The sequence below is a fragment of the Podarcis vaucheri genome (genome assembly GCF_965113315.1).
Source record: "Podarcis vaucheri genome assembly, chromosome: 3".
Lineage (NCBI taxonomy): Eukaryota > Metazoa > Chordata > Lepidosauria > Squamata > Lacertidae > Podarcis > Podarcis vaucheri.
In genome coordinates, this window is record NC_138761.1 from 5,864,850 (window position 1) to 5,888,470 (window position 23,621).

The 23,621-nt window shown below is 49.4% G+C and overlaps 2 protein-coding genes across 2 annotated transcripts in view; one reads left to right on the forward strand and one right to left on the reverse strand.

Moving 5' to 3' along the window:
- The window catches only part of LOC309529522 (L-threonine 3-dehydrogenase, mitochondrial-like), a 444,872-nt gene that overhangs the window by 20,148 nt on the left and 401,103 nt on the right, over positions 1-23,621 (forward strand). The window lies entirely within an intron of this gene.
- The window catches only part of XKR6 (XK related 6), a gene marked incomplete at its 5' end in the record, with an annotated part of 182,075 nt that overhangs the window by 2,985 nt on the left and 155,469 nt on the right, over positions 1-23,621 (reverse strand). Inside the window, one exon of the mRNA XM_082217582.1 lies at positions 2,277-2,473. Coding sequence (XP_082073708.1) covers positions 2,277-2,473 — 197 coding nt within the window. The remainder of the gene's footprint in view (positions 1-2,276; positions 2,474-23,621) is intronic.

Below are 23,621 nucleotides of genomic sequence, written 5' to 3' on the forward strand. Positions count from 1 at the left end.
AAATGGCCTTTGCAAGGTGTGGCCCATCTGCTCATGCAGAGCACCCCACAAGTACACAGAGAAGCTGTAGTCAAGCAATTGCTCTGTCAAGTCTAGCATGGCTGTTGTCTATTTGGGAACTTTCTAAATCACCTGTTAAAGGTAAAGGGACCCCTGACCATTAGGTCCAGTCGTGGCTGACTGTGGGGTTGTGGCGCTCATCTCGCTTTATTGGCCGAGGGAGCCGGCATACAGCTTCCGGGTCACGTGGCCAGCAGGACTAAGCTGCTTCTGGTGAACCAGAGCAGCGCACGGAAATGCCGTTTACCTTCCCGCTGGAGTGGTACCTATTTATCTACTTGCACTTTGACGTGCTTTCAAACTGCTAGGTTGGCAGGAGCAGGGACTGAGCAACCGGAGCTCACCCCGTCATGGGGATTCGAACCGCTGACCTTCTGATTGGCAAGTCCTAGGCCTTGTGGTTTAACCCACAGTGCCACCCGTGTCCCTTTAAATCACCTGTTACCTGACCCTTTTAAACTTTCTGCAAGCAAAGATAGGCCCTCTAGCATTGAATAGTGGAAGAATAGGTTCCCACTAGACCTCCCTGGCAGACTCACGAGGGACTGCCCCTAAAGAGCATTGCTCCTTCAATCTTCATCAGTAAAAATTATGGCAGGAATCACAGAAAGGACCACAAGGATCATCTAGTCCAACCCCCTGCAACGCAGGAATCTTTCACCCAACATGATGCTCCAACCCATGACCCTGAGATTAAGAGTCTCGTCCTCTACCGACTGAGCTACGGAGGAACACAATCTCTGGCTTCGCACAGATGTGAATGTGATTTATGGCGTGCGTGTGAAAGAGCGGCGTGTGCGTTCATGCACACAAATTTTCGTCTGTTGCTGGCTAGCACCAACAAAATTAAAAGGGTAATTTGATAATGATACTAGTGCAAAATGTGAAGGGAGTAGTGCTAAGATTGGAAGGCAGCAAGAGGAGGCAGAGGGCCAAAGACAGGCATCCTCATCCTTCTTCCTGCTGATTTCTACAAGGGCAGCATTGAGACTGTGCCAGCGGGCAGTGCCAACCCCTGGAATAGTTGTAAGAAGGCAGGCAGGTGGGAGCTAGCTGAGGACAGATGGAAGTTGGTGGGGCAGTGCCCCATTCACTCTAATGGTCCATCATCCACTGAACTCCATCAGATTTAGCTACAGTACAATCTCCTCCCTTCTGTAATGGTATCATTGCCGTTGGTTACATTGACTGCGGTTTTCCAAGTCTTGAGTATGCTTCTGAGCCATGGTTCCCAAAGCCATGGCACTAGGATCACCTGCCGGGTGGTGGTAGTGCTTAGGGGCAAGGGGGCAGCAGTGGGGGGCAGCAGCACTGGAGTTGCCGATGAATATCAGACTTTGAACAACTGGTATTGCTGGATCAAGTCAATCTATCTCACTGAAGTACCGTATTTTTCGCTCTATAAGACACACTTTTCCCCCTTCAAAAATTAAGGGGAAATGTGTGTGCGTCTTATGGAGCGAATGCAGGTTCCTTGGCTTCAGGGATAGCCGCCTGAAGCCTCCGGAGCGCAGCCGGAGCTCCCACTGTGCTCTGGAGGCTGCGGGTTCCTTTCGCTGAAGCCTGGAGAACGAGAGGGATTGGTGTGCACCAATCCCTCTTGCTCTCCTGGCTTCGCTTCGCTGGAGAGGCGCTGCACAGCTTTCCCTCTCTGCGCAGCGCCCCTTTAGCGAAGTGGGAGGAGAAATGGAAGGGGCAGAGAGGGGGAGATTTTTTTTTTCTTGTTCTCCCCCTCTAAAACAAGGTGCGCCCTATGGTCGGTGCATCCTACAGAGCAAAAAATACGGTAATTAAACAAAACAAGTTTCAACTGGGTTTTGCACCAATGTGCAATTCATTGTCACTGTTTTGAATTTTATCGTGGGTCGTGAAAACCGCTCATCTGAATAGTGCTTTCTGTAGGGCAGGGTAATGGGCAATGTGGAGGAGTTTATGGAACCGAGGGGACGGTGGCTTGGAAAGGTTTGGAAACTGGAGCCCAGAGCCACACTGAAAGAGGGCAATGGGCAAGGCATTTGTGCACAATTGGCCCCTCAATTGGCCCAACTCCCAGAGCGGAAACCGGCAGAGGCTTTGCCACAAAAAAGGCAGGGCTTCGTTTGCTACCGTGTTCTAGGGCACAGCGATGGATCAAGGGGAGCAGTCACTGCTGACATGGAGGTGTACCCCCCCTCCCCGCACACAGTGTCTCCCCCCACCAAGGTGGGGCAACTTACATGGTAAGGTTTCTGCACGGTTCTTTTGGATCATTATGCAGAGCTGTAGCACCAATTGTGGGGCGCTCTCGAGGAAAGTCTCCAAGAGGCGCAACATGTTGACGTCTGCATACTCGTACATCATAGCCCAGTAAAAGCGCCGCTGGTGTTCCTTTTGCCTCTGGCTTTGGATCCCCAGGTACATGGTTCGGATATACCTGGAGACAAGGGGAGAAAGAAGGGAGGGAGAAGGTGAGCTCGTGACCAGATCGGATCAAAGGACATCATCATCATCATCATCATTTGTTATTTATACCCCGCCCATTTGGCTGAGTTTTCCCTAGCCATTCTGGGTGGCTTCCAACAAAATATCAAAATACAATAGTCCTTCAGATATTCAAAGCTTCCTTAAACAGGGCTGCCTTCAGATGTCTCCTAAAAGTCTGGTAGCTGGTTTTTCCTTTGACATCTGGTGGGAGGGTGTTCCACAGGGCAGGCGCCACCACCGAGAAGGCCCTCTGCCTGGTTCCCTGTCACCTCACTTCTCACAGGGAGGGAACCGCCAGAAGGCCCTCAGAAGAGCATTTTCATAGCCTGGGAGTGCCTCTGGACCCATCTTTGCCACTCGAAGCCCAGGTAATCTGTATGCATGCACTCATTTGCTTAAATCATTGCTAAGTCTCCTGGAGTTTCAAAGAAGCAAACGGTAAATAAAATGAATGGATGACTAAAAATAGAGGGCCTTAGATCAGTGGCAGAGCATCTGCTTTGCATATGGAAAGTCCCAGGCTCAGTCCAGCAGAATCTGACACTAGAGCTAGAAATAGCCCCCCACCCCCCCAATTTGAAACTGGAGAGCCTCTGCCAGACAGTAGGCAATAGTGTGTTGGACTGACCACGGGTCTGCCCTTGCTATGGGGCAACTTCTTATGTTCCTAACCCACTTGTATGCTTGCTACATTTTGTTAGGCCAAGTGGAAACTGTGCAAAAACTCATCCCAGTGATATTCCTTATTACCATCGCAATGACTGAATATGTGAGATTGTGGGGAAGTAATCACAGCGCCTCTAAGATGGGATGGATACGGGGAGGACATGAGCAGGCAGGAGCTATCGAATTGGCTGCCCTTAAGAAAGGTTCCGAAAAGCGCACAGAAATTTTTAAATAGCTGGGTTCCTGCAATGCCCTACATTAGGCAAATGTTTGGGCTTAAAGGTTCAGAAGTAGAATCTTAGTTAATATGAAATACTAAGAGGAATGGTTGGACAGTGTTCTCGAAGCTACCAACATGAGTTTGACCAAACTGCGGGAGGCAGTGGAAGACAGGAGGGCCTGGCGTGCTCTGGTCCAGGGGGTCACGAAGAGTCGGATACAACTAAACGACTAAACAACACAACAACAACAATCCTGTGTGGTAGGTTAGGCTGAGAGGCTGTGACTGGCGCAAGGTCACCTAGTGAGTGAGGATTTGAACCCAGATCTCTCCCAGCTCCTAGTCTGATACTCTAACCACTATACTGCACCAGCCTAATTCCATGTTTTTCTGATAAATGAATAACTGTTCACCTTATGTGCTAGGAGTAGTCAGGGCAAGATGAAAGGAAAAAGGGAGAAACTAGGTGTTGGAGTGTGTGTGTGTGTGTGGGGGAGATTTTCTTAATTTTATGTCTGCTGTTTCCAAAATTGCATTTAATTCCAGTGTATATCCGTGCCAATTTAATGGAGTTTCTTTCCCTCTCACTCATTTTGGATCTACACCTTAAGTTAAGGGGTGGGCAAGTTTCAGTTTCTCATTTTTCCGAGCTTCAGTTCACATCAGTTTGAGAATCCTGCATTTATTTTTTTAAAGTCCTCATGGAAATTCAGCAAAAAATGGGTTTATTTTAATGCAAATCCGTCCTAATATACACACGTTTGTATGTGTTTCCGCCCGATATATACACATTTTTTGCAAACTGATTTCCCCTAATATTGCATGCAGACTACAATGACCAGGATCTTTTTTGGGGGGAAGGTTTGACTGTTTAAAATGATATGTAAAAGGTAAAGGTAAAGGGACCCCTGACCATTAGGTCCGGTTGTGGCCAACTCTGGGGTTGCGGTGCTCATCTCGCTTTATTGGCCGAGGGAGCCGGTGTACAGCTTCTGGGTCATGTGGCCAGCATGACTAAGCCACTTCTGGCAAACCAGTGCAGCGCACGAAAATGCTGTTTACCTTCCCGCTGGAGCGGTACCTATTTATCTACTTGCGCTGGTATACTTTGGAACTGCTAGGATGGCAGGAGCAGGGACTGAGCAATGGGAGCTCACCCCGTTGCGGGGATTCGAACCCCTGACCTTCTGATCGGCAAGTCCTAGGATCTGTGGTTTAACCCACAGCGCCACCCGCGTCCCCATAAATGATATGAGACTGCTTCAAATGCACAGAGTGGATGTAGTCTATTTTATGTGGGCATTCAAGGGAGTACAGCTGAGCCAGGAGACTAGAGGAAGCTTTGGGCTCTTGCAAGCAGACATGATGTCTTTTTTTAAAAAAGAAAGTTTTAAAAAGAAGTGGGGGAAGAAGTACCTTTCAAAGTTAAAGCAAACAGGAAACCCTACACATCCTGAAAATTTCAGGGAAATCTCATCTGACCTCATAAAAATCACTGCCCTTTCACAGGGCAGACAAAAAATCAAGGTGGTTTTCAACCTCCATTTAATATGGGGCAGTGTCTTACGCTACTATTTTCTCATCGGTGAAATGTGCAGAGCATGCAAAGCACGCCCCATATTTCTCTGCCTTGATACTGAATATTCGGTATTGTGACCAAATGGTATCATCTCTGATGTTTCGAAAACAGCTGCAATAGAGCAGCAGCAAAACAAAGCCTACTTTGGAGGAGGCTGAAGTGGGAGACTGACTGAGTCACAAACAGGAAATGACTCAGATTTTCCGCAAGGTGGCGATCTGATCTAATCATAGAGGGCATTCAGAAATGTAGAGAGAGAAAGATAGACCGTAGCTTGGGTGAAAACTCATTTTCTTAAATTCCGCTTTCACGCTGCACTGAATTTTCATGAGGTTTGATTTTCGCTGTGGAAGTTGCCGCGATCGAGTAGCGGCTGTGCTGGTGGGGGGAAAGGAAGGAATGATTGCAAATTGCCACCCCCAAACCTTTCTTTCCACTCCTGCATTCATTTCATGTGTTTGTTCGCAGTCAATGACCCTCCCCCGACCCCCACATCTGCCGCTGTTCGGGTTCCATGCTTCAGAAAACACAACCCAAACCTGAAAAGGGCATTTTAAACGGCTCCATCCCTGTTAATCGGGGAACATACTGTGACCGTGATGACATCATTGTGTCACACAGGCAATCAGTTTTGGTTCTGTGACATCACTGAGAGCAAACCAAGAGGAGGAGAAGGAGAGGGGACATTGTGTTGCAATGCTGTTTTCGTGGTTTCACCCACATATCCATACACAAGAGAAAAGCCTGCTGGATGAGGCCAATGACCCATGCAGTCCAGCACCCTGTTCTTGCAGTTGCAAACCAGATCCCTGTGGGAAACCTGCAATCAGGATTTGAGCACAAGAGAAACTCTCCCCTCCTGTGGTTTCCAGCAACTGGTCTTCAGAAGCATTGCTGCAGCTCTAATAATAATAATAATAATAATAATAATAATAATAATAATAATAATAATTTATTTATACCCCGCCCATTTGGCTGGGTTTCCCCAGCCACTCTGGGCGGCTTCCAACAAAGTATTAAAATACAGTGGTCTGTTAAACATTAAAAGCTCCCCTAAACAAGGCTGCCTTCAGATGTCTTCTAAAAGTCTGGTAGTTGTTCTTCTCTTTGACATCTGGTGGGAGAGTGTTCCACAGGGTGGGTGCCACCACCGAGAAGGCCCTCTGCCTGGTTCCCTGTAACCTCACTTCTCACAGGGAGAGAACCGCCAGAAGGCCCTCAGCGCTAGATCTCAGTGTCAGGGCAGAATGATGGGGGTAGAGATGCTCCTTCAGGTATACAGGACCAAGACTGTTTAGGGCTTTAAAGGTCAGCACCAACACTTTGAATTGTGCTCGGAAACGTGCTGGGAGCCAATGGTAGAGGCAGAGCACAGCCACCGTGGCTAGTAGCCATTGCCAAGCCATGAATTTGCCCAATCCTCTTTTAAAGCCATCTAAGCAGGTAACCGCGGGATGCGGTTGGGTTAAACCACAGAGCCTAGGACTTGCTGATCAGAAGGTCGACGGTTTGAATCCCCACGATGGAGTGAGCTCCCATTGCTCGGTCCCTGCTCCTGCCAACCTAGCAAAGCATGTCAAAGTGCAAGTAGATAAATAGGTACCACTCCCGCGGGAAGGTAAATGGCATTTCCGTGTGCTGCTCTGGTTCGCCAGAAGTGGCTTAGTCATGCTGGCCACATGACCCGGAAGCTGTATGCCAGCTCCCTCGGCCAATAAAGCGAGATGAGCGCCACAACCCCAGAGTTGGCCACGACTGGACCTAATGGGCAGGGGTCCCTTTACCTTTACCTTTTTAAGCTGGTGGCTAGCTGCTCGGATGCCCGGTGCGGTGCATGTGTCCTGCTGCTGGGGGTGGGCGAGCTGCCCATGGGGGCGGGATGTGCTGCGGGAGCCTCTCCGCTGCCCCCCCCTCAGCTGTAGGGTGGCTGGGGAAGAGGCGGAAGGCAGACACAAGTCCCACACTGCCATTTAAGGCAGCGCAGAGCCTGCATGCACCCAAGTCACCACCTCACTCTCAGGAGAGATGTGTGGCTTGGGTACACCGAAACAGTGCCGTAGCGTGGGTTGTCAGCACCCGGAGCAAGGCAAGTAATTTGTGCCCCCTAACCCGGGGAAAGGCAAGTAATTTGCGCCCCCTAACCCCTAATATGCCGCCGCTGCCAGCTTCTTCTTGCTGCTGCCTGGTCTGGTCTGGTCTGGTTCTCTCCCACACTCAGCGCTGCGCTGGGCGGCCGCTGCACTGTCCCTCCCCCAGATAGTCCCTCGCTCTCTCTCCGCACCGCACGCCTGGCACCCACCCCCTCCACGGTGGGCGGCAACCCAGCGGCTCGGATCGGATTCGCACAGCCAGCACTGCAGTGAGAGAGAGTGAGTGAGCCAGGTAGGGGCAGAGAGCTGCGAGTGCGAGCGCACCCCCCCAGATGTTGCGCCCAGTGCGGCCGGCCGCCCTGCACCCCCCACAGTACGCCACTGCACTGAAAATCCCATGGTAAGTGCCGGTCCCCGTGGTGTGGTGCCCAGTGCCAGCCACATTTCGTTACATTTGTTGACTGAACGGAAAAGTTTCATGAGCCCAATTTTGTTTTTTTAAACTCATATTTTTGTCATTTTGTCAGCCACATCAGTGATGACACCCAGGGCGGCACGCATCCACCGCACCCCCTTCCTCTGCCACTGGTGGAAGCATGTTCCATAGTTTTAACTATGCGGTGCGTGAAATGCGTCTTGTGGGAGGGAGTTCCACAGAGCTGAGCCCACAACATGGAAGGCATGCTTCCTCATGGGCAGGAGTCGTGCTTCTGGCTCATAGGGAAACACAAATACAGTGGTACCTCGGGTTAAGTACTTAATTTGTTCCGGAGGTCCGTTCTTAACCTGAAACTGTTCTTAACCTGAAGCACCACTTTAGCTAATGGGGCCTCCTGCTGCTGCCACTGCGCCACCACCGCATGATTTCTGTTCTTATCCTGAAGCAAAGTTCTTAACCCGAGGTACTATTTCTGGGTTAGCAGAGTCTGTAACCTAAAGCGTATGTAACCTGAAGCATATGTAAGCTTAGGTACCACTGTAGTGCTTCCCTAGATGATCTTAGGGATGGACTTGGTATGCACCGGGTAAGGTACTCCTTAAGGTATCCTGTGCCTGAGTTATTCAGCGCTTTGCACACACTTGTGCAAGAACCCCGAACTTGTCCTGGCAAATGACAGGAAGCTGGTGTGAGCCCCTTTAACACCAACAACATGTATGGGCGGCATGCTATTGCGGCCAGTGTGTCAGAAACGCTTGCGGCACCTTTTGCAAAGCGCCGCAAACCCTTGCTAAAAGCGGGAGTGCATTTCACGGAGGGTCAGCAACACCCCCCCCCGTTCAATAACCCTGCCCCAGTTTGGGCTCAGCGTTTGGTAGTGCAAAGGCCCTGCAGCCACAGGCTTGCTACATTATAATAACCAGGCAATGAACGCCAGATTGATGACCTCCGAGCAAATTCGCACAGGCCTCTCGTTGCACAGTTGAACTATAAATCAAACTGGATAAAGATAATGATATTTGCAGAGCCGCTGGCCAGGTCTGATGGCTCTGGCTATCAGAGCACCATGGTTGCTTGAGCAGCAACGGACTTGGAGGGGCAGGGGCCTGATCTTAAGCTTCTCTCTGAGAAGTCTTTCTCAGCATGCAGTGAGTCACTGGAGCACTTTGTGGGCTAGCATTTATTAGCATGTTGGAAGATGGAGGACAAAGAAAAGCAAGGCCTTCTCCATGCAGCAAATCTTGTTAAACTATGGAACTCACTCCGGCAGAAAGCAGCGATGGCAACCAATGTGGATGATGGAAAAGCTTAGTGAAACCAAAAGGGACAGCCAATAAGGTCGGCGGTTCGAATCCCCACGAGGGGGTGAATTCCGGTTGCTCAGTCCCAGCTCTTGCCAACCTAGCAATTCGAAAGCACGTCAAAGTGCAAGTAGATAAATAGGTAGCACTCAGGCGGGAAGGTAAACGGCGTATCTGTGCGCTGCTCTGGTTCGCCAGAAGCGGCTTAGTCATGCTGGCCACATGACCCAGAAGCTGTACGCTGGGCTCCCTCAGCTAATAAAGTGAGGAGTGCCGCAACCCCAGAGTCGGTCACGACTGGACCTAATGGCCAGGGGTCCCTTTACCTTTATGAACTGCCTGCCAACCTAGCAGTTCGGAAGCACAAAATGCAAGTAGATAAATAGGTACCGCTCCAGTGGGAAGATGAACTGTGTTTCCGTGTGCTGCTCTGGTTCGCCAGAAGCAGCTTAGTCATGCTGGCCGCATGACCCGGAAGCTGTACGCCGGCTCCCTCGGCCAATGAAGCGAGATGAGCGCCACAACCCCAGAGTCGGTCACGACTGGACCTAATGGTCAGGGGTCCCTTTACCTTTTTATGCACAGGAACTAGACCTTCTGGTGCCTTTGGGGTCATTGAAATGGGCTAAACTTCTGTCCCAGTGACAATGGATGTAGCCAGACCTAACTGCTGAAACCTACAAGGTCTTTAATGTCACCAGCCAAACCGCTTTGCAGCCCTCTTCTTAAAAGTACATTTGGCTAGGAAAGCGAATGGGTGGGAGACACACAGCAGTTCCACCAGCCTCAATCCTTCTGAGCTTTTTTTCCCAGAGAAGTTTCTCTGGGAGTTCTCCACGAAAGCTCGGGAAAACCGAGCTAATTACAAGGCGAGCCGTGGGGAACTTGTACATGATCAGTCTCTTAGCAACTACGCTACAGAAGCTCTCGAACAAAGCCAGGGACATGGGATTTCGGAAGGTAGGGGAGGCTTGCAGAAGAGGCAGAGCAAAAGGGAAAAGGACACCAGAATCCTGAAGAACATAATGTAAGAACTTAAGAAGAACTTGCTGGATGAGGCCAATAGTCCTTCTGGACCAGCATCCTATTGTCACAGTGGCTGGCCAGATGTCCAACGCTGCAACAGGACCCAAACGCAACAGCACTGTCCCCTTTAGCGGTTTCTAGCAACTGGTATTCAGTAGCATTACTGCCTTTGACCATGGAGGCTAAGCATAGGCATTGTGGGTAGTAGTAGTAGTAGTAGTAGTAGTAGTAATAATAAGAAGAAGAAGTGAGAGCTGGACCATAAAGAAGGCTGATCGCTGAAGAATTGATGCTTTTGAATTATGGTGCTGGAGGAGACTCTTGAGAGTCCCATGGACTGCAAGAAGATCAAAGCTCTCCATTCTGAAGGTAATCAGCCCGGAGTGCTGCCTGGAAGGACAGATCGTGAAGCTGAGGCTCCAAGACTTTGGCCACCTCATGAGAAGAGAAGACTCCCTGGAAAAGACCCTGATGTTGGAAAAGATGGAGGACACAAGGAGAAGGGGGCGACAGAGGATGAGATGGTTGGACAGTGTTCTCGAAGTGACCAGCATGAGTTTGACCAAACTGCGGGAGGCAGTGGAAGACAGGAGTGCCTGGCGTGCTCTGGTCCAGGGGGTCACGAAGAGTCGGACACGACTAAACGACTAAACATTTTGTACCCTGCCCATCTGACTGGGTTACCCCTGTCATTCCGGGAAGCTTCCCCCCAAAATATAAAAGCATCATGAAACACCAAACATTAAAAACATATCTACACAGGGAACCAGGCAGAGGGCCTTCTCGGTAGTGGCACCTGCCCTGTGGAATGCCCTCCCACCAGATATCAAAGAGAAAAACAACTACCAGACTTTTAGAAGACATCTGAAGGCAGCCCTGTTTAGGGAAGCTTTAATGTTTAATAGACTATTGTATTTTAATATTTTGTTGGAAGCCGCCCAGAGTGGCTGTGGAAACCCAGCCAGATGGGCGGGGTATAAATAAATTATTATTATTATTATTAAGCTTTCAAAATTTTGATTTCCTCTCCCCACCTACAAACACTTGCAGTCTGAAGTGTTACGGTCCCTCTCACCTGCCTCCAGGCCGTACCACTTCATTCTGCTACTTGCGTAGGTCCAGCTTTTCAGGAGGAGATTTTTTGCATTATGATTCCTGCTTCCGTTTGCACTTGGGTTAATTAATGGCTGATTAACTCGAGTTAGTAGACGCGCTTCTAAATGTGAGCTAACCTTGCTCCTCAGCAGTTTGCAGGGAATGGCAAATGTCCGTGTCCCGGAACAAATGTTTGCGGAATGTCTAGACTCGCCTTGACAAATGTGCGGGTAAACTGGAGTGGATTGGTTGGCAATCAATGAGAGAGGAAAAACTGGAGAAGAGCTCAGAGCCAGGACTGAAGGAGAAGAAAACCCAGAAAGCCGTCTCCAATTCTGGTGCATCCGTAGCGAGATACGATACAATACGATAATCTTTATTGTCATTGTCCCATACAGAACAACAAAATTGAAATATCTACATAAGACATTCAAAAACCAACAAGCCTGCTATCCCAGCTATCCCAACCTGGTTAGCCCCCTAAAAACTCTGATACCCCATTTTTAAATACAATATACTCCCATAGAAACTCCTTAAAGGTAAAGGTAAAGGGACCCCTGACCATTAGGTCCAGTCATGACTGACTCTGGGGTTGCGGCACTCATCTCGCTTTATTGACCGAGGGAGCCGGTGTACAGGTTCCGGGTCATGTGGCCAGCATGACTAAGCCACTTTTGGCAAACCAGAGCAGCACACAGAAACGCCTTTTACCTTCCCGCCGGAGCGGTATCTATTTATCTACTTGCACTTTGATGTGCTTTGGAACTGCTAGGTTGGAGGAGCAGGGACCGAGCGACGGGAGGTCACCCCGTCGCAGGGATTCGAACCACTGACCTTCCAATTGGCAAGTCCTAGTCTCTGTAGTTTAACCCACAGCGCCACCCACGTCCCAAAAACTCTGATACCCCATAATTAAATACAATATACTCCCATAGAGACTACTTTACACTGAGTTTAAAACCAAAATCTCATTTGGGTAGAAACTGTTTGGGTAGAAACTGTTGGGTAGAAGCTCGGCCCTCCAGATCTTCTGGGACTACAACTTCCATGATCCCTAGCTAACAGGACCAGTGGTCAGGGATGATGGGAATTGTAGTCCAAAACATCTGGAGGGCTGAGTTTGCCTATGCCTGATCTAGTCCAACCCCCTACAATGCAGGGATCTCAGCTATGACGAATGACCATCCGACCTCTGCTTAGAAACCTCCAGTTTCCCCCAATTCTTTTTTCTGCCTTCAAAATTTAAACTGCCTCGTTGCAATAAGCCTAATTTAGACAAGCTATTTAGAAAGCAGATGCGCTTTTAGTTCACCACTGATTTTAACATTTGTTAATGTTTTAAACGAATAACCCTGTTGTTCTGTTGTGTTTGGAAACTGCTTTGAGGTTTTCCGCAATGAAGCAGAGTATAAATTTTACGAAACACATGGTTCTGTTGTTGACATCCACCTGTCTTGAGAGAGAATGGAGTGTGCCTCCAGGAGTGAAGTCAAACTGCTGGGGAATCACAGCGCCTGCTGTGGCTGCAGAAATCGGTAGCTTGTAACTGCTGCCTCCTGCGTTGTTTTTGCTGTGTTTGCAGCACTGAAGCGACCTCTCTGGGGTGCAAGCCTGGGCAGCACAGATGGAGGTCCTGGGCTGCCCAGACGACAAGACCCCCCTCTCGGCCTCGCTGATGTGGTCCAAAGGAAAGCAGAGCAATGCGTTTGGCACCAGCTTGGCTGCAGGAGTTGCTGGAAGGAAGCATACAAGGCACCATCCAACTGCCTTACAGTTTCCATTCCAGATTTGTGTAGTGTTCACTCCTTAGCCCTGACCTAGCCATTGTGATCCATGTGACGGTCACTTCCAGACTGGATTGTTGTAACTCACTCTACGTGGGGCTGCCCTTGAGACTGACCCAGAAATTCCAGCGGGTGCAGAATGCTGCAGCGAGACTCCTTACGGGGTCCTCACCATGGGATCACATTCACCCGGTGCTATACCAGCTGCACTGGCTCCCCGTGGAGTACAGGATCAAGTTCAAGGTGCTGGTTTTAACCTTCAAAGCCCTAAATGGCCCAGGACCCTTGTACCTACGGGTCCGCCTCTTCTGGTCTGCCCCACAGAGGACCTTACGGTCTTCAAACAAAAACATCTTTGAGGTCCCAGGCCACAGGGAGGTTAGGCTGGCCTCGACCAGAGCCAGGGCTTTTTTGGCTGTGGCTCCGATCTGGTGGAACACTGTCACAAGAGACTAGGGGCCAGCGGGACTTGACATTTTTCCTCAGGGCCTGCAAGACAGAGCTGTTCCACCAGGCCTTTGGCCAAGGCACAGCCTGACCCCCTCCTTCGGTAATGCTCACAGAACTCTAGCCCAATGGTTGCCATTAATTTGATTTAAACTGATTTTATAATGAATTGATTTTAGAATGCTGTATTATTTTACTGTTGTTATCCGCTCTGAGCCCGGCTTCGGCTGGGGAGGGTGGGATATAAATAAATTTATGATGATGATGATGATTTTCTTCTCCTGAATGCAAATAAAATAAAATATGGGGAATTTTAATACATATTTATCCAAGCCATCCTCCCCAAAACTGATGCTGTCCAGTTGTTTGCGACTACAACTCCCATCAGAGTCATACGGCTGTGCTGGGGGCGATGGAAGTTGTAGTGCAAAATGGTTGGAGGAGGAAACTAGGTGGAGGAAGGGCTGGAGAAACCAGATCAGCTGCTATCCTATCCAAAAAGGAAGAAAGGGTGAGGGGGGAAAGGAGAAGGGAATCGACTGAGTTTGTGAGCCAAGTGTCTTGTTCTGGAGAGTCCACTAGAGGGCGGAGGAGAACATACTTGTCCATCATATTTCTTCTCCTGCTGAGGTTGAGAGTCCTGTTGGGGAAGCATGACCCCAGAGTTCAAAGAAAACCCACAAGAGTTGTGCTGTGCATTCGCTGACAGCTGTGTCAGGCCGCAGATACTGATCGGGCCGGACAACCTGCCCACTTACGTAGCCCTAGGTGGCTGCCTTAGGAGGAAAGACGTACTGCAGCAACAGCGTTTTGTAGGAGGGAAATGAGCACACTTATTTCAGTGTAAGCCGTCAAGGGATTCAGCACTAGGAGGCCCAGGGAAGGGACGGAGCAGTCTCGATCCAACCCTCCAGTCTTAGCCCACGAGTAGACCAGCAAGCAGGGGAGAAGCAAGTAAGCCAGCAAGAAATGGGAGCTGAAATCGCAATGTTCGCTTGCTCACCCCCATGCCTGTCCACCAGTCCTGCGAAAACTATTTATTACTTATTGCATTTATATCCAGGGAGCTCACAACAACCCTCTGAGGTGGGCTAGGCTAAAGGTAAAGGGACCCCTGACCATCAGGTCCAGTCGTGGACGACTCTGGGGCTGTGGCGCTCATCTCGCTTTATTGGCCGAGGGAGCCAGCATACAGCTTCTGGGTCATGTGGCCAGCATGACTAAGCCACTTCTGGCAAACCAGAGCAGCGCACGGAAACGCCGTTTACCTTCCCGCTGGAGCGGTACCTATTTATCTACTTGCACTTTGACGTGCTTTTGAACTGCTAGGTTGGCAGGAGCAGGGACCGAGCAACGGGAGCTCACCCCATCGCAGGGTAGGCTAAGGCCCGAGGGCCGGATCCGGCCCAATTGCCTTCTCAATCCGGCCCAAACAGTGGTTTAGACCACAGCACCACCAGTGCCCCTTCAGTATTGTCCACACTGACTAGCCTCAGCCTGTCCTCTGTCCCTATGTTCTTGTCCCTTTACAGAACCACAGAATTGTAGTGTTGGAAGGGACCCCGAGGATCATCCAGTCCAACCCCCTGCAATGCAGGAATCCTTCAGCTCTCATGATCCTGCAAAGCCGGAGCATCGTGGATAATAATAATAATAATAATAATAATAATAATAATAATAATAATAATTTATTATTTATACCCCGCCCATCTGGCTGGGTTTCCTCAGCCACTCTGGGCGGCTTCCAACAGAATATTAAAATACAGTAATGCATCAAACATTAAAAGCTTCCCTAAACAGGGCTGCCTTCAGATGTCTTCTAAAAGTCTGGTAGTTGTTGTTCTCTTTGCCATCTGGTGGGAGGTCGTTCCACAGGCGGGTGCCACCACCGAGAAGGCCCTCTGCCTGGTTCCCTGTCACTTGGCTTCTCTCAATGAGGGAACCGCCAGAAGGCCCTCAGCACTGGACCTCAGCATCCGGGCAGAACAATGGGGGTGGAGACGCTCCTTCAGGTATACTGGGCCGAGGCCGTTTAGGGCTTTAAAGGTCAGCACCAACACTTTGAATTGTGCTCGGAAACGTACCTTCTCTCCGATATGCTGCCTTTCCACGCACTAGTCTCTCTCTCTCTGTGTGTTTGTGTGTGTTGGACACAGGGAGCATTCAACCAGGCAGCTGTCCACATTCCAAAGACACATGATTTCAGGAAGACCCATGCTTATGGTTTGGAGGGTGCGGGTGATGCAGCCTCGCAGGGTTGTCGTGATGGGGAAGTACAGCCATGCCGTGACCCTCTTTTGACCTCAGAGCAGATGGCAAGCCAAAGGGTGGGCGTTAAGCGATGAAGCCCCCTCCCTTTGGTCCCTCGCACCATTAAAATCAATGTTGCGGTAGGTACAGGAATAACCAGCGGGGAGGGATCTGGACACCGCAGCCTCTGATCGCTGCTATTTTTAGCTCCTCAGGAGCACTGCCTCGATTAGCGAAGGGGCCGCCTCCCCTTCTGGATCCACAGAGAGCAGAGCACATTTGCATCAAGCACCATCACTGCCAGGGAACCAGAGAGGACGTGCGCCTTCGCCTCTCCTGCACAGCCTTCCTGGCTACTCCTCAGAAAATGGCTGCAAAGGCAGAAACAGGGTTGGGAGGGTGGGGGAGGCCTGCGTTTTTTTGGCAAGGATCTCTCCCCCCCTTTCTGCCCTCCGGGAGCTTCTCAGTGAAATGCCAGCTCACAGTCCAGCCACAAATTGTGGGCGTTGTGCCCTCTTGACCTGGAAGTTTTCAAGATAAAGGCCCAGTTGCATTTTCTCCCCGGCAAAGGTTTGCGCTCTGCCCATGCCCAGAGGCACATTCACCCGACTGTTGCACACGATGTGCGCAGAATGTATCTGTTTCCCTTACCGCATAAAAGAATGAAGGCAGCACCTCACTCACCGTTGATATCTGGGCTTGGGAAGCCAATACGTTTACACACACACACACACACACACACACACACACACACACACTTGATTTTATGCATTTAATACAGTGGTAAAGGTAAAGGGACCCCTGACCATTAGGTCCAGTCGTGGCCGACTCTGGGGTTGCGGCGCTCATCTTGCTTTATTGGCTGAGGGAGCCAGCGTACAGCTTCCGGGTCATGTGGCCAGCATGACTAAGCTGCTTCTGGCAAACCAGAGCAGCACACGGAAATGCCGTTTACCTTCCCGCCGGAGCGGTACCTATTTATCTACTTGCACTTTGTGCTTCCAAACTGCTAGGTTGGCAGGCAGTTCATAAAGGTAAAGGGACCCCTGGCCATTAGGCCATTAGGTTTTGAATGTCTCACATGTTCGGTAAAGGTAAAGGGACCCCTGACCATTAGGTCCAGTCGTGGCCGACTCTGGGGTTGCGGCGCTCATCTCGCTTTATTGGCCGAGGGAGCCGGCGTTCAGCTTCCGGGTCATGCGGCCAGCATGACTAAGCCGCTTCTGGTGAACCAGAGCGGCGCACGGAAACACCGTTTACCTTCCCGCCGGAGCGGTACCTATTTATCTACTTGCACTTTGACGTGCTTTCAAACTGCTAGGTTGGCAGGAGCAGGGACCAAGCAACAGGAGCTCACCCCGTCACTGGGATTCGAACCGCCGACTTTCTGATTGGCAAGCCCTAGGCTCTGTGGTTTAACCCACAGCGCCACCCGCGTCCCAATACAGTGGTATCTCGGGTTAAGAACTTAATTTGTTCTGGTGGTCCGTTCTTAACCTGAAAACATTCTTAACCTGAGGTACCACTTTAGCTAATGGGGCCTCTCGCTGCTACTGCCGCCGCCGCCATGCGATTTCTGCTCTCATCTTGAAGCAAAGTTCTTAACCTGAGGTAATATTTCTGGGTTAGCGGAGTCTGTAACCTGAAGCGTCTGTAACCAGAGGTACCACTGTAAATCTTTATATATAATTATATTCATTCGAATACATATATGCGTTAGAATCACGGAATTGTAGAGCTGCCTCCCCAAAACCTGCAACATAAGAGATAGTAATATTGACCCGCCTTGCTAGGTGTGTTGTAAGCAATGTCACCTCCAGGCTTTTATCTCTTATTATAAATTTATTATATTTATATCCCATCTTCCTCCCAAGGTGTTAAAGGGCTGTGTGTGTGTTCCCACCCCTTCTCCATTTTGTTCTCACAAAACACCCCTGTGAGAAGCCTCCCAGAAGGGGGACGATGTCTGTTGTGGCTCTAATTTACATTGGTCCCCCACTTTTTGCTAAATGGCTATAAGCAATTTGCAAAATGTTAACGAACATGTGGGGGACGCGTGTGGCGTGTGGGTTAAACCACAGAGCCTAGGACTTGCCGATCAGAAGGTCGGTGGTTTGAATCCCCGTGACGGGGTGAGCTCCCGTTGCTCGGTCCCTGCTCCTGCCAACCTAGCAGTTTGAAAGCACGTCAAAGTGCAAGTAGATAAATAGGTACCGCTCCGGCGGGAAGGTAAACGGCGTTTCCGTGCGCTGCTCTGGTTCGCCAGAAGCGGCTTAGTCATGCTGGCCGCATGACCCAGAAGCTGTACGCCGGCTCCCTCGGCCAATAAAGCGAGATGAGCGCCGCAAACCCAGAGTCGGCCACAACTGGAACTAATGGTCAGGGGTCCCTTTACCTTTACCGAACATGTGAGACATTCAAAACACACAACACAGAATAAAGCATAGGTGATAAAAGTGGTCCTCCATTAGCAAGAATAAAAAAAGGCAAATCCCACCCTATTACAAATGTCTGTTTCTTGACTTTTCCTTGGTTATAAAAGATGTTGCTTGTGTACTCATTCTGGCTGTCATTCCAAATCTCTCTCTCTCTCTCTCTCTCTCTCTCTCTCTCTCTCTCTCTCTCTCTCTCCCTCTCTCTCTCTCTCTCTCTCTCACACACACACACACAATCTCAGAGCATGTCAGTTTCGTTACACATGCAACCCCTGACGTTTTTACAGCTCTGTATTACTCACCCGCTATCCCTGCCCAGAGAAAAGATCATGTAGAATCTGGAACCATTTGTAAACAAATACACACTCGCACGCCCTGCCCTTTGAGGGGATTACAAGCCAAACATGGAGCCAGGCGAGAGAAAGCCAGGATTCCTCCCTGCCCCAACCGCTGGATTTGAAGAGCAGAGACCCACCTTCCAAACATGAACCGACTCAACCGCTTGCGGCTTCCCCTTAATCACGCAAATAAGTCTTCTCTATCTGTCCCGATCCTGACTCTGCATTTTGCAAACTGATTTTGTATGCAAAACGAGATCCTGGGAGTTGAGTTTTATTTCTGGGCAGGGCAAATTCTGCCAGATAGCCGTGTGAGATACTAAGTAAAGGTAAAGGTAAAGGGACCCCTGACCATTAGGTCCAGTCGTGACCGACTCTGGGATTGTGGCGCTCATCTCGCTTTATTGGCCGAGGCAGATGGCATTTGTCCGCAGACAGCTTCCGGGTCATGTGGCCAGCATGACTAAGCTGCTTCTGGCAAACCAGAGCAGCACACGGAAATGCCGTTTACCTTCCCGCCGGAGGGGTACCTATTTATCTACTTGCACTTTCACGTGCTTTCGAACTGCTAGGTTGGCAGGAGCAGGGACTGAACAAGGGGAGCTTACCTGTCGCGGGGATTCGAACCGCCGACCTTCTGATCGGCAAGTTTTAGGCTCTGTGGTTTAACCCACAGCGCCACGTGTGAGATACTAGGAGGCAGCGTAAACCATAAAGAGCTTGCTGGATGAGGCCAATGGACCATCTAGTCCTGTTCTCACAGTGGCTGACCAGATGCCCACCATGGGAAACCAGCAATCAGGATTCGAACACAGGAGCGGTCTCCCCTCCTGTGCTTTCCAGCAACTGGTATTCAGAAGTGTTGCTGTCTTTGACCGAGGAGGCAGAGTAGTCAACCCATAGCCCTCTCCTCCATGAATTTAAGTTAGTGGCCCTCAGTGCTCCTTGTGGAAGTGAGTTCCACAGTTAAACTATGCTCTGGATGAAGGAGTCTATCCTTTTGTCGACCCTGAGCCTTCCAACCTGCAGCTTCGCTGGTCCAGTGTTACAGGTCCAGGGCTGGAGCTGCAAGCGGGGTTCGGAATGCCATGTAAATAACTGCAGCTGAGGAAGGAACATTTTATCATATGTGGTGGGAATGTAAAAAAGTGAAAAACTTCTGGGAAATGATATATAATGAGATGAAAAAAATGTTGAAATATACATTTAATATACATTGAAACTAAATCCTTTGAAGACAGAGGTCCTCTGGCTGGGTTGGGATGGCATGGGGATGAGGGACCAACTCCCTTCTCGTGCAGGGGCCCAATTAGTGCCATTGCCTTCTGTTAACAGTTTGGGTGTAATCCGTGACGCCTCCCTTTCCACGGAGGCGCAGGTTACAACAACAGCCAAGGCGACATTTTTCCACCTTCGCCGCATCAACCAGTTGGTCCCTTACCTTTCCCGCCCCGACCTGGCCACAGTGATCCATGCGACGGTCACCTCCAGGCTTGACTACTGTAACTCGCTCTACGCGGGGCTGCCCTTGAAACTGTCCCACAAACTCCAGTGGGTGCAGAATGCTGCAGCGAGGCTCCTCACGGGGTCCCTGCCATGGGAGCATATTCACCCAGTGCTTTTCCAGCTGCACTGGCTCCCGGTGGAGTACAGGGTCAGATTTAAGGTGCTGGTTTTGACCTTTAAAGCCCTTCATGGCCTAGACCCTCGTACCTATGGGACCGCCTCTCCCGATATGCCCCGCAGAGAGCCTCAAGGTCCATAAATAGCAACACCTTAGTGGTCCCGGGCCCTATGGAAGTTAGATTGGCTTCAACCAGAGCCAGAGCCTTTTCAACACTGACCCCGGTCTGGTGGAACGCTCTGTCTCATGAGACCAGGGCCCTGCAGGATCTGATTTCTTTCCGCAGGGCCTGTAAGAGAGAGTTGTTCTGCCTGGCCTTTGGCTTGGAGCCAATTTAATTCCCTCCCCCTCTTTTTTCTTCTTTTTCCTTTCTCCTCCTGTGATGAGGCTGCATTTTAATATTTTAATGTTGTATTTTAATCTTGTTTTTAAGTTGTATTCATTCAACCTGTTTTTATTATTGCTTGTTAGTCCCCCTGAGCCTGGCCTTGGCTGGGGAAGGCGGGGTATAAAAAATATTATTATTATTATTATTATTAAGAAACCAGAAGCATTTTTACTTGGCATTGCAGGTGATGATATAAACAGAAAGGATTGTAAGTTATTTTCATACATGACGACGGCAGCAAGAATACTATTGGCACAAAATTGGAAGCAAGAAGAATTACCGACGAAAGAAGAATGGAGGATGAAACTGATGGACTATGCAGAATTAGATAAACTAACAGGAAGGATTCGAAACCTGCGGGACCAGAGATTCTCAGAAGACTGGAGTAAATTTACGGATTATTTGAAAAGTAATTGTGATGAACAGATTATGCAAGTAGGTTTGCAAGAAGTTTTGTAAGGTGAATTATTTGAAATATTGCAAAAAAGACAATGAGGAGAATTATTAGTTAGGGATAATTAAAGGTAATATGAAATTAAGAAATGCACAATCAGTGATAAAAACGGAAAATCATCAGAGGTGTTGACAGAAGTCCAAAAAAAAATTGTATAAGATGAGAAGTTCTGTTGTATGAATGCTAATTCATGTGTTAAAAATTAATAAAAATGTATATAAAAAAAGAAGTACAGTGGTACCTCAGGTTAAGTACTTAATTCGTTCCGGAGGTCCGTTCTTAACCTGAAACTGTTCTTAACCTGAAGCATCACTTTAGCTAATGGGGTCTCCCCCTGCCGCCGCGCCGCCGCAACACGATTTCTGTTCTCATCCTGAAGCAAAGTTCTTAACCTGAAGCACTATTTCTGGGTTAGCGAAGTCTGTAACCTGAAGCGTATGTAACCTGAAGCATATGTAACCCGAGGTACCACTGTAAATAATTGCAGCTGATTTCCCACTTTTTCTCGCACATGCTATTGTCGCCTGGCTCAGAACAGCCGAGCGATGTGAAAACCGCCTTTAAAAAATATATTGAAGAAATAAAGAAATAAGCGGCTGAGTGAACATTGCACGAAACTGAGAAGTGGATTCTGCCTCCTGGAATTCCTCCTGATCCCCCAAGGGGCCCAATCCTCGTGCACAGCTGGGTGCAGAAAGACAGGAGCACAGAGGTTAAGTGACTTGCCCAGAGCCATCCAACCGATCTGCGTCCAGCAGTACTGCTCAGACTTCCTTTCCCCTTAGGATGCCAGAGGGCAGGAGGAGCGATTCTGTCATGGTTGAAACAAGCGCAGGCTTTGAAACGTAACTTGGGGTGAAAATGGGTGGCATAAAGCAGGAAAACAACCCTCTCTTGCTAGGAGGGCGAGTTGATTTTGCGCCCAATGACCATGGCTCATCGGTACGGCAACTGCATGCCCTGCGTTAAACTCCCTGGCATGACCAGGTAGGGCTGGAAAAGACCCATTTCTGGGGGGTGGGGAAACTATTATTACTAATGCATTTATTTATATCCTGCTTTGAGGAAACTCAAGGAGACCCACACAAATTAAAGCAACACAGACAAAACACAAAAAGCTAAAGGCGTATTTTTAAAAAGTCATGAAAGAGTAACTGAACTCTGATAGAATTTAAACAATATGAGACCCAAAGCGATTCATAAAAACAGCGCAGCATGATTAAAAGTCCTTTTCCATAGGTAAAGGTAAAGGGGCCCCTGACCATTAGGTCCAGTTGTGGCCGACTCTGGGGTTGCGGCGCTCATCTCACTTTATTGGCCGAGGAAGCCGGCGTGCAGCTTCCGGGTCATGTGGCCAGCATGACTAAGCCGAACCAGAGCAGTGCACGGAAATGCCGCTTACCTTCATGCAGGAGTGGTACCTATTTATCTACTTGCACTTGGACGTTGTTTTCGAACTGCTAGGTTGGCAGGAGCAGGGACCGAACAACAGGAGCTCACCCCGTCGTGGGGATTTGAACCGCTGACCTTCTGATCAGCAAGTCCTAGGCTCTGTGGTTTAACCCACAGTGCCACCTGCGTCCCTTTCCTTTTCCATACCCCCCTCAAAACCCCAATCTGTTCCCAAAGTCCCGTTGGTTTTCAATTAACAGGGGAAGGACAGCATGGAGGGAGGTAATCTAGTTTCTGTAGGGCAGGAGTTCTGAAGTTTTGGAGCAACCACTGAGAAGGCCCTCTCCTGCGTCCATACAAGCGTGCATGTGAAGGTGATGGGACCAAGAGAAGGGCAAAGATCTCAGAGCCCGGACAGATTTCTATGGGGAGAATATGGTCTGGAAAGCCTCTGCTGGTTTGTGTTGACAAAACTGAGCTACCTGGACTGGATTCATACGAGGTAGCTTCCTCTGGTCTGTGTCTCTCTGCTGTTTGCTGTGGCTCTGGGGCGAATGGTTAGACCAATGTTTCCCAAATGTGGGTCTCCAGCTGTTTTTGGACTACAACTTCCATCATCACTAGCTAGCAGGACCAGTGGTCAGGAATGATGGGAATTGTAACCCAAAAGCAGCTGGAGACCCAAGTTGGGGAGACACTGGTATAGAGCAGGGGTCAGAAACCTTTTTCAGCTGTGGGCCGGTCCACTGTCCCTCAGACTACCGTACTTTTCGCTCTATAAGACGCACCAGACCACAAGACGCACCTAGTTTTTGGACGAGGAAAACAAGAAAAAAAATATTCCAAATCTCAGAAGCCAGAACAGCAAGAAGGGATCGCTGTGCAGTGAAAGCAGCAATCCCTCTTGCTGTTCTGGCTTCTGGGATAGCTGCGCAGCCTGCTTTCGCTCCATAAAACACACACACATTTCCCCTTACTTTTTAGGAGGGAAAAAGTGAGTCTCTTAGAGCAAAAAATACGGTATGTGGTGGGCCAGACCATATTTTTTTGAGGGGAGGGAATGAAAGAATTCCTATGCCCCACAAATAACCCAGAGATGCATTTTAAATAAAAGCGCACATTCCACTCATGTAAAAACACCAGGAAGACCCCACAAATACCCCAGAGATGCATTTTAAATAAAAGCGCACATTCTTCTCATGTAAAAACTCACTGATTCCTGGACCCTCCGTGGGCCAGATTGAGAAGGTGATTGGGCCAGATCCGGCCCCCAGGCCTTAGGTTGCCTACCCCTGGTATAGAGGTTTCTCAGTGGACATGTTGGGCATTGAAACCATTCCCTCGCAGAAGAGTGAATGGAGACCACTGCAGCCCAGTATGATTGCTGTTATGTACTGAGTTGAATAGGATCCAAAATGCAGCAGTCTGATTGGTCCTAGAACAATAGGATTCAGAATGCATCAGTCTGATTGGTCCTAGAACAGGGGTGTCAAACTCAAATTCACCGGGGGCCGCACCAGCAGTTTGGTCACCCTCAAAGGGCCGGTTGTATCTGTGGACTATGTGTCCA